We start from the raw sequence: 14,900 nt of genomic DNA, 5'->3' as shown, positions 1-14,900 counted from the left end.
ATACCAGAGGATAACCTAATATACCCAGGATACAGGCAGAGGACCACGATACCAGAGGATAACCCAATATACCCAGGATACAGACGGGAGACCCGGATACCAGAGCATAACCCAATATACCCAGGATACAGGCAGAAGACCCTGATACCAGAGGATAACCTAATATACCCAGGATACAGGTGGAGGACCACGATACCAGAGGATAACCTAATATATCCAGGATACAGGCAGAAGACTCTGATACCAGAGGATAACCTAATATACCCAGGATACAGGTGGAGGACCCCGATACCAGAGGATAACCTAATATACCCAGGATACAGGCAGAAGACCCTGATACCAGAGGATAACCTAATATACACAGGATACAGGCGGAGGACCCAGATACCAGAGGATAACCTAATATACCCAGGATACAGGCGGAAGACTCAGATACAAGAGGATAACCTAATATACCCAGGATACAGGTGGAGGACCAAGATACCAGAGGATAACCTAATATACCCAGGATACAGGCAGAAGACCCTGATACCAGAGGATAACCTAATATACCCAGGATACAGGCAGAAGACCCAGATACCAGCGGACAACCTAATATACCCAGGATACAGGCAGAAGACCCAGATACCAGCGGACAACCTAATATACCCAGGATACAGGCGGAGAACAAAGATACCTGTGGACAACCTAATATTCCCGGGATACAGGCGGAGGACCCAGATACCAGCGGACAACCTAATATACCCAGGAAACAGACGGAGGACCAAGATACCTGTGGACAACCTAATATTCCCGGGATACAGGCGGAGGACCCAGATACCAGCGGACAACCTAATATACCCAGGATACAGGCGGAGGACCCAGATACCGACACACAACCTAATATACCCAGGATATAGGTTAAGGACCCAGATACCGGTGCACAACCTAATATACCCAGGATACAGGCGGAGGACCCGGATACCAGCGGACAGCCTAATATACCCAAGATACAGGCAGAGGATCCCGATACCAGCAGATAATCTAATATACCCAGGATACAGGCGGACGACCAAGATACCAGCGGACAACCTAATATACCCAGGATGCAGGTGGAGGACCCAGATACCAGAGGACAACATAATACACCCAGGATACAGGCGGAGGACCCAGATACCAGAGGATAACCCAATATACCCAGGATACAGGCGGAAGACCCAGATACCAGAGGACAACCTAATATACCCAGGATACAGGTGGAGGACCGAGATACCAGAGGACAACCTAATATACCCAGGATACAGGCGGAGGACCCACATACCGGTGCACAACCTAATATACTCAGAATATAGGTGGAGGACCCAGATACCAGCGGACAACCTAATATACCCAGGATACAGGTGGAGGACCCAGATACCAGAAGACAACCTAATATACCCAGGATACAGGCGGAGGACCCAGATACCAACGGACAACCAAATATACCATGGAAAAAGGTGGAGGACCCACATACCGGTGCACAACCTAATATACTCAGAATATAGGTGAAGGACCCAGATACCAGCGGACAACCTAATATACCCTGGATACAGGAGGAGGAACCAGATACCAGCACACAACCTAATATACCTAAAATATACATGGAGGACCCAGATTCGGGCGCACAACCCAATATACAGGCAGAGGACCAGATACCAGCGGACAACCTAATATAACTAGGATACAGGCGGAGGATCGCGATACCAACCTACAACCTAATATATCCAGGCGGATAACCTAATATACCTAGGATACAGGAGGAGGACCCCGATACCAGCAGATCAACAGATATTGTATTATGCCCAGAATATAGACAGAGGAGACATATAAACACCCAGGAGATCTATTATACCCAGGTTGAGGAGCTAAACACCTTCTCACCCTGTATATGGATGTGTTCTCTACAGTCTCAGGTAGAGGGGCCTGTGTACTTGTCCTTGATTTGCTCATGTACTCTGGACACCAGTTTGCCGGGGTGCGGATTATACCCTCACTCTTCTCCCTCCAGGTGTTGGGTCTTTTCTCTGTTGCTAACTCAGTAGATCTCATGGTAGAGGATGGCAGAGTGAACGTGGCCACCAATATGTTTGGTTTAGTCCCTGTCACTACTTGGCCATATGGTCCTCTATGAGAGTCATGTTTTCCTGGAGACAAACCACCCCCAACCATGCCTTTTGATGCAATGTGGTGAGATGCCTGTACTGGGCAAATTACTGGAACTTTCTTGGCATTATTCCAGATGCCTTCCAACTCCTCATCATCATTTTCCAAAAACTCATGGTCTGGATGGAGAACTTCTGGAAATGAACTGGTCTTTGTGAATATCCCTTTATCAGGTGGGGTCTCTATGAGATTGTAGGGGTCACTTAGGTTATGATGAGGTTCAGGAGTGTGGAGGACAAAACTGGAGGGACACATTGATGTTCGTTGTCCATCACCATAATTCTTCTTCACACAGTACTGATCTACCACCTTGTCTTCATTCCTCCAGAATAAAAAAGATGTTCCTGCAGTCTCCTGCTGGATTAGAGATGAGGTGGTAAATGTTCCTACAGTCTCATGAAAGACTGGAGATGAGGTGGTAAATGTTCCTACAGTCTCATGAAGGACTGGAGATGAGGTGGTAAATGTTCCTTTAGTCTCCTGATGGATTGGAGAGGAGGTGGTAAATGTTCCTACAGTCTCATGAAGGACTGGAGATGAGGTGGTAAATATTCCTGAAGTCTCCTGACGGATTGGAGATACAGTGGTAAATGTTCCTACAGTCTCATGAAGGACTGGAGATGAGGTGGTAAGTGTTCCTTTAGTCTCCTGATGGATTGGAGATGAGGTGGTAAATGTTCCTGCAGTCTCATGAAGGACTGGAGATGAGGTGGTAAATATTCCTGCAGTCTCCTGAAAGATTGGAGATACAGTGGTGGATGTTCCTCCCATCTCCTGAAGGACTGCAGATGAGGTGGTAGATGTTCCTCCCGTCTGTTGAAGGACTGGAGATGAGGTGGTAAATGTTCGTTTAGTCTTCTGAAGGATTGGAAATGAAGTGGTATATATTACTGCAGTCTCCTGATGGATTGGAGACGAGGTGGAAAATGTTCCTGCAGTCTCCTGAAAGATTGGAGATGCAGTGGTAGATGTTCCTCCCATCTCCTGAAGGACTGCAGATGAGGTGGTAGATGTTCCTCCCATCTCCTGATGGACTGCAGATGAGGTGGTAGATGTTCCTCCCGTCTGTTGAAGGACTGGAGATGAGGTGGTAAATTTTCCTCCCGTCTCCTGAAAGATTGGAGTTTTAGTAGAAGTTTCTTCCATATTCTGAAGGACTGCAGATGATAAGGTGGCAGCCCCTCCACTATAACATTGGGAATCTGCGTCATCACAGTTTGATGAATCAGCTCCCACAATCCTGAGTGAATTCATGGTTTCTTCCTGTGGGTCCCAGTCAGGGTCGAGGTGTTGTAAGACAAGAGGAGAAAGTCTATCTATCTCAAAGTTATCAATGAAGTCCTCCAACTCCCGAGAGTTCTGTGTACTGGCTGTGGTCCTCCCATACCCGTGAATGTTCTGCCTACAATATCCAGAGCTACTAGTGATTGCATCTAGCCATGCCCTGGTGCCTGACCACTGAGAGTCTTCTTTCTCCTTCATCTCGTTGGCTGTAGGCTCTGGCGTTTTTTCTGAGTATAAGTTTTGGGTACTGCAAGAGTCATCCACAGATAACACTGTAATTGCATCCTGGATATTTTCCAAAATGTGTGGCTCCTTGGAAATCTGTAAGTTCAGCACTCTCCCAATAGTAAGATGAGGGCAAGAGTGAAGACTTTTCAGGGCCAATTTCTTTGAACCAGATCCACATTCAGCATCGATGTCCTTGCTCAGAGGGTTTTCTACATAGTTCTGCTTTGGAGGCCACGTGGAGGTCTGGTATTTTGGTATGTCTTTGGTGTTGGGTTTTGGATCTGAGCAAAGTCCCATAATTCCTTGTATTGTTGTACACCTCTGAGCTTTCTCCTTCCTCAGGAGACTCCTGAACAATGTGTTTGATCTGATCTTAGGTAAACCACCAGAAGAAGGCTCAAATGTGGTCTGGGAAACTCTCGGCACAGTCAGACTTTGGTACGTAGTTTTTGTTTCTTCCTTTGTGTTCAAGTAAGTGCTGACCTGGAGATGAAGGAAACAGACAGAACTGAGCATGCAAGACAAACAAGACTAAGTAACCAAGGGATGGAGAAAATGATGAATATATCTGCACCTGGAGGTGCCGGGCGAGCTATATGGACCTGGAGGTGCCGGGCGAGATACCCGGACCTGGAGGTGCCGGGCGAGCTATATGGACCTGGAGGTGCCGGGCGAGATACCCGGACCTGGAGGTGCCGGGCGAGATACCCGGACCTGGAGGTGCCGGGTGAGATACCCGGACCTGGAGGTGCCGGGCGAGATACCCGGACCTGGAGGTGCCAGGTGAGATACCCGGACCTGGAGGTGCCGGGCGAGATACCCGGACCTGGAGGTGCCGGGTGAGATACCCGGACATTGAGGTGCCGGGTGAGATATCTGGACATTGAGGTACCGGGTAAGATATCTGGACATTGAGGTGCCGGGTAAGATATCTGGACCTGGAGGTGCCGGGCGAGATATCTGGACCTGGAGGTGCCGGGCGAGATATCTGGACCTGGAGGTGCCGGGCGAGATATCTGGACCTGGAGGTGCCGGGCGAGATATCTGGACCTGGAGGTGCCGGGCGAGATATCTGGACCTGGAGGTGCCGGGCGAGATATCTGGACCTGGAGGTGCCGAGTAAGATATCTGGACCTGGAGGTGCCGGGTAAGATATCTGGACCTGGAGGTGCCGGGTAAGATATTTGGACCTGGAGGTGCCGGGTAAGATATCTGGACCTGGAGGTGCCGGGTAAGATATCTGGACCTGGAGGTGCCGGGTAAGATATCTGGACCTGGAGGTGCCGGGTAAGATATCTGGACCTGGAGATGCCGGGTGAGATATCTGGACCGGCTTCTCTGAAGGTTTAGTAAAGGAATTTAGAAAAAGTCCCAGAATTCAGAGCTCAGCAGAGGACATGGCAACGGAGTTAGTACTGGAGCGACACTGCCCCCTGGTGGCCAAGCTACCATGAAAATCACAGCAAACCATTGGGTAAAACACAGCTGTAGACTACATCACATGAGCACCTCCCTGAAATCCCACGGTCTCCACCGGTTTATTCGTTGCATCAGATCGGGGAGAGGATGACATCCAACATGGCCACTATTCCAGAGGATGGTTCTGTTATCACTCCATAGTGAGCAGCCATTGTGTTCAGGACCCGGGAAATCTGAGTGACGGCCCTGACAAGCGACAACAGTTGTATCGGCCAGACACAGTGTACAGGAAGGCTGGAGTCACTAAGAAGGAAAGTAGAATATCCAACCCCATCTCCAGCTATATACAGTGGTGTGAAAAAGTCTTTGCCCCCTTCCTGATTTCTTATTCTTTTGCATGTTTGTCACTTAAATGTTTCAGATCACAAAACAAATGTAAATATTAGACAAAGATAACACAAGTAACCACAAAATGCAGTTTTCAAATGAAGGTCTTTATTATTAAGGGAAAAAGAAATCCAAACCTACAGGGCCCTGTGGGAAAAAGTGATTGCCCCCTAAACCTAATAACTGGTTGGGCCCTCAGCAGCAACAACTGCAATCAAGCAATTGCACTAACTGGCAATGAGTCTTTACAACACTCGGGAGGAATTTTGCCCACTCATCTTTGCAAAAATATTGTTATTCAGCCACATTGGAGGTTTCCAAGCATGAACCGCCTTTTTAAGGTACGGCAACAGCATCTCAATCGCATTAAAGGTCAGGACTTTGACTAGGCCACTCCAAAGACTTTATGCTGTTTTTTTAAGCCATTCAGAGATGGACTTGCTAGTGTGTTTTGGATCATTGTCCTGCTGCATAACCCAAGTGTGCTTCAGTTCACCACAGTGAGAGCCATTATTCACAAATAGCGAAATGGAACAGTGGTGAACTTTCCCAGCCAACCAAAATTACCCCAAGAACGCAGCGATGACTCATCCAAAAGGTCACAAGAGACCCCACAAGAACATCCAAAGAATTGCAGGCCTCACTTTCCTCAGGTAAGGTCAGTGCTCATGACACCATAAGAAAGAGACTGGGCAAAAAGGTCATGCATGTCAGAGTTCCGAGATGAAAACCACGGCTGAGCAAAAAGAACCTAAAGGCTCGTCTCAGTTTTGCCAGAAAACATCTTAATGATCACCAAGACTTTTGAGAGAATACTCTGTGGACTGATGAGACAAAAGTTTAACTTTTTGGAAGGTATATGTCCCATTACATCTGTCATAGAAGTAACACAGTATTTCAGAAAAGGAACATCATACCAACAGTAAAATATGGTGGTGGTAGTGTGATGGTCTGGGGCTGTTTTGCAGCTTCAGGACCTGGAAAACTTGCTGTGGTAAATGGAACCACGAATTCTGCTAGCTAGCAAAAATCCTGAAGGAGAATGTCCTGTCATCTGTTTGTGATCTCAGGCTGAAGAGCACTTGGGTTATACACCAGGACAATGATCCAAAACACACCAGCAAGTACACCTCTGAATGGCTTAAGAAAAGCAACATTAAGACTTTGGAGTGGCCTAGTAAAACTCCTGATGTTAATGCGATTGAGATGCTGTGGCCGGACCTTAAAAAGGCGGTTCATGCTCGGAAACCTTCAATGTGGCTGAACTACAACAGTTTTACAAAGATGAGTGGGCAAAATTCCTCCCGAGAGTTGCAAAGACTCATTGCCAGTTATCGCAAAAGCTTCATTGCAGTTGTTGCTGCTAAGTCCGGCCGGACAAGTTATTAGATTTAGGGGCAAGCACTCTTCACACAGGGCCCTGTAGGTTTGGATTTCTTTTTCCCTTAATAATAAAGACCTTCATTTGAAAACTGCATTTTGTGGTTACTTGTGTTATCTTTGTCTAATATTTACATTTGTTTTGTGATCTGAAACATTTAAGTGACAAACATGCAAAAGAATAAGAAATCAGGAAGGGGGCAAAGACTTTTTCACACGATTGTAACTCCTCATGTCATCCTCCAGAGCTGCACTCACTATTCTGCTGTTACATCAGGTCTTATCCTCATGTCATCCTCCAGAGCTGCACTCACTATTCCGCTATTACATCATGTCTTATCCTCCAGTCACCTCCAGAGCTGCACTCACTATTCTGCTATTACATCCTGTCTTATCCTCCAGTCACCGCCAGAGCTGCAGTCACTATTCTGCTGTTACATCGCGTCTTATCCTCCAGTCACCTCCAGAGCTGTAGTCACTATTCTGCTGTTACATCATGTCTTATCCTACAGAGCGGCACTCACTATTCTGCATGCTGTGATCTGTATACCATAAGTTCATTGTATTGGGGGGGTTTCCTGTCTGCCGGGGGAAGTTAGTGTATTAGTTGAGGTGCTAGGGGCCACGCCACAACAAGCCATCACACGCTGCACTCTTGATTGCTCGGTTACCTCGTCCAGAACTGGAACTGAAACTCGTTTCTTTCTCTTTAAGCTCCCAAATGTGCCCTCTAAAAAGCCCTGACAGCGCCTCCAGAAGGACGTGTGGGGTGAGCGCAGCTGAGCAGATGGAAGAAAGACACACAGAGTTATATGAGGGGACAGGCTGCAGCAGGTGATGAGCGCGGCAGTGCGCAGCTCCTGTGCACAGTGATGTTCCGGGGCTGCGGGGCTCCTGTGCACAGGGATGTTCCGGAGCTGCGGGGCTCCTGTGCACAGGGATGTTCCGGAGCTGCGGGGCTCCTGTGCACAGGGATGTTCCGGGGCTGCGGGGCTCCTGTGCACAGGGATGTTCCGGGGCTGCGGGGCTCCTGTGCACAGGGATGTTCCGGGGCTCCTGTGCACAGGGATGTTCCGGGGCTGCGGGGCTCCTGTGCACAGGGATGTTCCGGGGCTGCGGGGCTCCTGTGCACAGGGATGTTCCGGGGCTGCGGGGCTCCTGTGCACAGGGATGTTCCGGGGCTCCTGTGTACAGGGATGTTCTGGGGCTGCGGGGCTCCTGTGCACAGGGATGTTCCGGGGCTGCGGGGCTCCTGTGCACAGGGATGTTCCGGGGCTGCGGGGCTCCTGTGCACAGGGATGTTCTGGGGCTGAGGGGCTCCTGTGCACAGGGATGTTCTGGGACTGCGGGGCTCCTGTGCACAGGGATGTTCCGGGGCTCCTGTGCACAGGGATGTTCCGGGGCTCCTGTGCACAGGGATGTTCCGGGGCTGCGGGGCTCCTGGGCACAGGGATGTTCCGGGGCTGCGGGGCTCCTGGGCACAGGGATGTTCCGGGGCTGCGGGGCTCCTGTGCACAGGGATGTTCTGGGGCTGCGGGGCTCCTGTGCACAGGGATGTTCTGGGGCTGTGGGGCTCCTGTGCACAGGGATGTTCTGGGGCTGCGGGGCTCCTGTGCACAGGGATGTTCTGGGGCTGCGGGGCTCCTGTGCACAGGGATGTTCTGGGGCTGCGGGGCTCCTGTGCACAGGGATGTTCCGGGGCTGCGGGGCTCCTGTGCACAGGGATGTTCCGGGGCTGCGGGGCTCCTGTGCACAGGGATGTTCCGGGGATGCGGGGCTCCTGGGCACAGGGATGTTCCGGGGCTGCGGGGCTCCTGTGCACAGGGATGTTCTGGGGCTGCGGGGCTCCTGTGCACAGGGATGTTCTGGGGCTGTGGGGCTCCTGTGCACAGGGATGTTCTGGGACTGCGGGGCTCCTGTGCACAGGGATGTTCTCGGGCTGTGCAGCACCGTTTGGGGGAGACGGATGAGAATCATTTCATGGAGTGCTGACTGATCCTTTTACATGTATGAGGTCTCCTCCGCCCCGCTGACCCCAGGATCCCCACCGCCCCCCTGTGCCTTCTCACCATGACTTCTTCCTGGGGTTCGGGGCTTGCGGATCCGGCAGGCAGATTCTTGGGCTCCAGCCACAATGGCCCCTTGGTGAATTTCCTGGGACCCTCTTCTACTGTCTGTACCTCGTTCTCCAGGTCTATGCCCATTGGGGGCCTGCCGGATGGAGGTTGGAACAGTAGTTTGGGGCCAATGGGGGCCAGGAAGAAGGCTGTGTCCTCATCCTCTGCACACTCAAACTCTTCTAAGGCCCTGGGGACTATGTCCTGTGGATACAGAGGGAGGAGGTCATACACAGACAATACTACTACCCCCATCATGTGAGAGATACCGCTACATGGAGTCCAGCTATGCAGAGATGCAGCAGCTGCAGCGTGGAGAAATCTGCACATCAGTTTTCAGAGCACAAAAAAATTGAAAATTAAAAACAATCTGACGGTCCCTGCAATGGGCCCCACACACCCCTGCTACCGTTATTTTCATTGTTTTAGCTCCCCTGCTGCCATCTTGGCTGGTTAGTGTCTACATCCTGATTTGCTGCCAGCTCTTCCTCTGTGACTCTAGACTTAAATTCCCAAAAGGCAGTGCTGTATCTGCCCCATCCTCAGTGCCAGTGCACTTTATCTACAAAGCACCATCCTGAGACTCCTATACAGTCTCAAGCTGGATACATGGTGGCACACAGCTCCTTCCTCCCTCTTCACCTACTGCGCATTGTCCTGAGACTCTCCTGCTAACCGCCATGTTGCAGGTGCTGACGCTGAAACCTCACAGGTCAGTGTACTGCATATAAGGATGGCTGGTTTTATAACGAGAGCCAGCACTCGGGGACACCCGGCTCATCCCCTCTGGCCAAAGACACAAGCTGATCAGATGACTTGTGGAGCCTGTGATGTCTCCTGCACTCCTTCCTTCTGCGGACACATCCCCAGTCACTGTAAACTTGCAGAGGATCCCAGGCCACAGCCCCATGACATCAGAGGAGCTGGAAGGCAGGAAGCGAGGAGCTGGGAGGCAGGTAGCGAGGAGCTAGGAGGCAGGAAGCGAGGAGCCAGGAGGCAGGAAGCGAGGAGCCAGGAGGCAGGAAGCAAAGAGCTGGAAGCAAGTAGCTGGGAAGCAGGAAGCGAGAGGTGGGAAACAGGAAGCGAGGATCTGGGAAGCAGGAAGCGAGGAGCTGGGGGCAGAAAGCGAGGAGCTGGGGGCAGAAAGCGAGGAGCTGGGGGCAGAAACCAAAGAGCTGGGGGCAGAAACCAAAGAGCTGGGGGCAGAAACAGAAGAGCTGGGGGGCAGGAAGCGAAGAGCTGGGGGGCAAATCACAACCGCAGGCGTCAGCGCAGCAGTCCACCAGTAAATTTGGAGGTTTACTCCCTTCCGATAGTCGTTACATGGCTGGAAAAATCCATGTGTAGGGAGAATCCTTTATGCCTCATATTTGGAATCTCAGTACTTTAGCTCTGGGGGTCAGCGGGCAGGCAGGGCGCCGTTCTGGGGGTCGGCGGCCAGGCAGGGCGAAGCTCTGGGTGTCAGCGGGCAAGCAGGGTGCCGCTCTGGGGGTCAGCGGGCAAGCAGGGCGCCGCTCTGGGGGTCAGCGGGCAGGCTGGGTGCCGCTCTGGGGGTCAGCGGGCAGGCAGGGCGAAGCTCTGGGGGTCAGCGCGCAAGCAGGGCGCCGCTCTGGGGGTCAGCGGGCAGGCTGGGCGAAGCTCTTGGGTCAGCGGGCAGGCTGGGCGAAGCTCTGGGGGTCAGCGGGCAGGCTGGGCGAAGCTCTGGGGGTCAGCGGGCAGGCTGGGTGCCGCTCTGGGGGTCAGCGAGCAGGAAGGGCGCTGCACTGGGGGTCAGCGGGCAGACAGGACGCCGCTCTGGAGGTCAGCGGCCAGACAGGACGCCGCTCTGGAGGTCAGCGGCCAGACAGGACGCCGCTCTGGAGGTCAGCGGGCAGACAGGTCGCCGCTCTGGAGGTCAGCGGGCAGACAGGACGCCGCTCTGGAGGTCAGCGGGCAGACAGGACGCCGCTCTGGAGGTCAGCGGGCAGACAGCACGCCGCTCTGGAGGTCAGCGGGCAGACAGCACGCCGCTCTGGAGGTCAGCGGGCAGACAGCACGCCGCTCTGGAGGTCAGCGGGCAGACAGCACGCCGCTCTGGAGGTCAGCGGGCAGACAGCACGCCGCTCTGGAGGTCAGCGGGCAGACAGCACGCCGCTCTGGAGGTCAGCGGGCAGACAGCACGCCGCTCTGGAGGTCAGCGGGAAGACAGGACGCCGCTCTGGAGGTCAGCGGGCAGACAGGACGCCGCTCTGGAGGTCAGCGGGCAGACAGGACGCCGCTCTGGAGGTCAGCGGGCAGACAGGACGCCGCTCTGGAGGTCAGCGGGCAGACAGGACGCCGCTCTGGCGGTCAGCGGGCAGACAGGACGCCGCTCTGGCGGTCAGCGGGCAGACAGCATGCCGCTCTGGAGGTCAGCGGGCAGACAGGACGCCGTTTTGGGGGTTACAGACCTTTTCTGCCTCCATGTTATTGGTCGTCTCCTTTGTCTTCGCTTTTGGCATCTGATTTCCCACAATCCTCTGCTGCTTCCAGCAACGCCACCTGATGAGCAGCCCCTGCACCTCCTCCAGACGCTCCTGGACCTGTGGGGGCAGCGTGGCATCAATGACCAGAACACAGCGGAGACCACCATGGCCGCGCTGGCACAGCCTGGCAACTATCACTCTCACCATCTGCAGAAGGCGATGATCTTCACCAATCAACTTCCAGCCAATCCCGGCCAGCGCTTCAAACGCCTTCCGCTTCCCCCGCATCGTCCTCTCCAGCTCCTCCCTCTGCGCCGCACTCCATCCTCCGTCTCCTGACAGAACTGGACCCCTAGAGACCTCCGCCCCTGACCTGTGCAGAGACCACAAGGAGGGGATGACACAGAGGACGGGAGGGGACGGCACAGAGGACGGGAGGGGACGGCACAGAGGACGGGAGGGGATGGCACAGAGGACGACACAAAGAATGGGAGGGGACGGCACAGAGGACGGGAGGGGACTGCACAGAGGACGGGAGGGGACAGCACAGAGGACATCTCAAAGGATGGGAGGAGACGGCACAGAGGACAACACAAAGGACAGGAGGGGACGACACAAAGGACAGGAGGGGACGGCACAGAGGACGGGAGGGGACGGCACAGAGGACGGGAGGGGACGGCACAGAGGACGGGAGGGGACGGCACGGCACAGAGGACGGGAGGGGACGACACAAAGAACGGGAGGGGACGGCACAGAGGACGGGAGGGGACGGCACAGAGGACGGGAGGGGACGGCACAGAGGACGGGAGGGGACGGCACGGCACAGAGGACGGGAGGGGACGACACAAAGAACGGGAGGGGACGGCACAGAGGACGGGAGGGGACGGCACAGAGGACGACACAAAGGACAGGAGGGGACGGCACAGAGGACGGGAGGGGACTGCACAGAGGACGGGAGGGGACTGCACAGAGGACGGGAGGGGACTGCACAGAAGACGACACAAAGAACGGGAGGGGACGGCACAGAGGACGGGAGGGGACGGCACAGAAGACGACACAAAGAACGGGAGGGGACGGCACAGAGGACGGGAGGGGACGGGACAGAGGACGGAAGGGGAATGCACAGAGGACGAGAGGGGACGGCACAGAGGACGACACAAAGGACAGGAGGGGACGGCACAGAGGACGGGAGGGGACGGCACAGAGGATGGCTATGCCGATTTCCCGGTTGTTACTCTGGACATGATACGTGGTCACTGACCTGATGTTCAGGTAACGGAGGAGGAACTCCCTCATGAGCGCCATCCTCTGCAGCAGCATCTTGTTCTCGTGCACGAGGGTCTGCAAGTTGGTCCATGTCCTTAGTGCGTCCTCGATGTTCCGGCTTACTGACAGGCTCCGAGCCGGACACACGCCCGGCAGCGCCTCCCACTGCTCCTCCAGAGCCTTCACCTCCATTTTGATTGTTTCAGAGATGTCGGTCTATAGAAGAGAGAAATTGGGTCACGCAGACCCCCACCCGGCTGTGAAGACCCCAGCTAACCCCGCAGTATCCACCATGTTCAGCCAGGGCCAGGCAGCACGGCGGCTCATTCGGCAGCACGGCGGCTCATTCGGCAGCACGGCGGCTCTGACCGCTCACCTCCATCCGCTGCTGTTGGCTGATCACTCTCTGCAGATCCGCCAGCTCCGTCTTTGTCCTCGCAGTCATGAACTCCTTCTCCGCAGCTTCCAGTTGGGACTGAACGTCACGGAGTTTGATGCGGGCAGCTGCCATCATGTGGGACACCGCGGAAACCTGAGAAGCAGAGACAGAGGTGTCAGCTCAGTGCCGGAGCAGATCCCCCACCCTGAAAGACAGAGCCCCTCACCCTGCTCTCTAGTGCCTCGGCCTCTCTGGTGGCAGCCAACGCTCGCTCCCTCTCCTTCACAGCATCATTCAGCATTTCCACCGCTTCCTGCAGCTCCTCTAATGGGGAAAAGGTCTCTGTCCTCTCTGCAGAGGGCACATCAGTGTCACCCCGGGGGGCTCCGCGCGAGGACATCTGAGCAGATAGAAGAGTAGTGTTACACGGGCACAGACACAATTCAGGGGTCCGCGCCACAAGGTGGTCCCAGCTCTACAGAAGGCGGTAAGTGTGGACCTCGCCCCCGCCCTCTGCTCCCCGGACCTCGCCTCCACCCTCCACACCCCAGACCTCGCCCCGGCGCTCTTCTCCACGGACCTTGCCCCGCCCCTGACCAAGCCCCACGCCCCCACCCTCTGCTCCCCAGACCACGCCCCCAACCCTCCACTCCCTGGACCACGCCCCCACGATCTTCTCCCCAGACCTCGTCCTCCGCTCCCCGGACCTCTCCCCCGCACTCCACTGCCCGGACCACGCCCCCCACCCTCCGCTCCTCGGACCTCACCCCTGGCCTCTTCTATCTGGACCTCACCCTCCGCTCCCCGGACCTCGCCCCCGCATTCCACTGCCCGGACCATGTCCCCCACACTCCGCACTTCGGACCTCGCCGCCCGCTCCCTGGACCTCGCCCCCACCCTCCACTGCCCGGACCTCACCCTCTGCGCCTCGGACTTTGCCCCCGCGCTCTTCTCCCCAGACCTCGCCCTCCGCTCCCTGGACCACGACCCCCACCCTCCACTCCCCGGACCTCACCCTCTGCTCCCCGGACCTCGCCCTCCGCTCCTTGCCTCAGCGCTCTTCTCCCCGGACCTTGCCTCCACCCTCCGCTCCCCGGACCACGCCCTCCGCTCCCTGGACCACGCCCTCGCGCTCCACTCCCACGGTCCTCGCCACCTCACTCCACTGCCCGGACCACGCCCCCCACCCTCTGCAACCCGAACCTCGCCCCCCCACTCCACTGCCCGGACCACGTCCCCCACCCTCCGCTCCTTGGACCTCGCCCCCCGGACCTCGCCCCCGCACTCCACTGCCCGGACCATGACCCCCACCCTCACCCTACGTTCCTCGGACCTCGCCTCTGCGCTCTTCTCCCCGGACCTCGCCCCCGCGCTCCACTCCCTGGACCAGATCCCCCCGCGCCCCACTCCCTGGACCTCGCCCTCCGCCCCGGACCACATCCTCCCCGCTCCACTCTCTGGACCTCGCCCTCCGCTCCCCGGACCTCGCCCTCCACTCCCCGAACCTCGCCCTCCACTCCCCGAACCTCGCCCTCCACTCCCCGAACCTCGCCCCCGCCCTCTGCTCCCCAGACTTAGCCCCAGCCCTCCGCTCCTTGGACCTCGCCCCGCTTTCCGGATTTCGGACTCTCACTGTTTCCTTCTTCTTCCGCTCCTCCTCCATTTGTACAACCTTCATAAATTCGGAGAGAACCAACGTGTCCCTCAGATCGGAGACTCTGCGCCGCAGGGCGTCCTGCAGCCCCTGACACCTGTGAAACCGGAAAACGTCACAGCTAACAGAATACTGAGTGCAGCTCTGGAGGATAAGACATG

General features: G+C 55.5%; 1 protein-coding gene across 6 annotated transcripts in view; it reads right to left on the bottom strand.

Moving 5' to 3' along the window:
- Positions 1-14,900, bottom strand: part of LOC141257251 (uncharacterized) — a 120,797-nt gene that overhangs the window by 58,331 nt on the left and 47,566 nt on the right. For 4 of the 6 annotated variants that reach the window (XM_073671590.1, XM_073671592.1, XM_073671593.1 and 1 more), the window contains 9 exons: positions 14,719-14,836; positions 13,312-13,485; positions 13,083-13,238; positions 12,702-12,922; positions 11,645-11,813; positions 11,426-11,557; positions 8,949-9,200; positions 7,551-7,658; positions 1,900-4,176 (listed from right to left, as the gene is read on the bottom strand). In XM_073671590.1, coding sequence (XP_073527691.1) covers positions 1,900-4,176; positions 7,551-7,658; positions 8,949-9,200; positions 11,426-11,557; positions 11,645-11,813; positions 12,702-12,922; positions 13,083-13,238; positions 13,312-13,485; positions 14,719-14,836 — 3,607 coding nt within the window. The remainder of the gene's footprint in view (positions 1-1,899; positions 4,177-7,550; positions 7,659-8,948; positions 9,201-11,425; positions 11,558-11,644; positions 11,814-12,701; positions 12,923-13,082; positions 13,239-13,311; positions 13,486-14,718; positions 14,837-14,900) is intronic. The other 2 variants (XM_073671594.1, XM_073671597.1) reach the window with 2 other exon arrangements.

This window comes from Phyllobates terribilis, unplaced genomic scaffold (genome assembly GCF_046119375.1).
Source record: "Phyllobates terribilis strain yellow unplaced genomic scaffold, ASM4611937v1 Scaffold_3__8_contigs__length_932513732, whole genome shotgun sequence".
Lineage (NCBI taxonomy): Eukaryota > Metazoa > Chordata > Amphibia > Anura > Dendrobatidae > Phyllobates > Phyllobates terribilis.
This window is presented reverse-complemented; position numbering and strand designations above follow the sequence as displayed.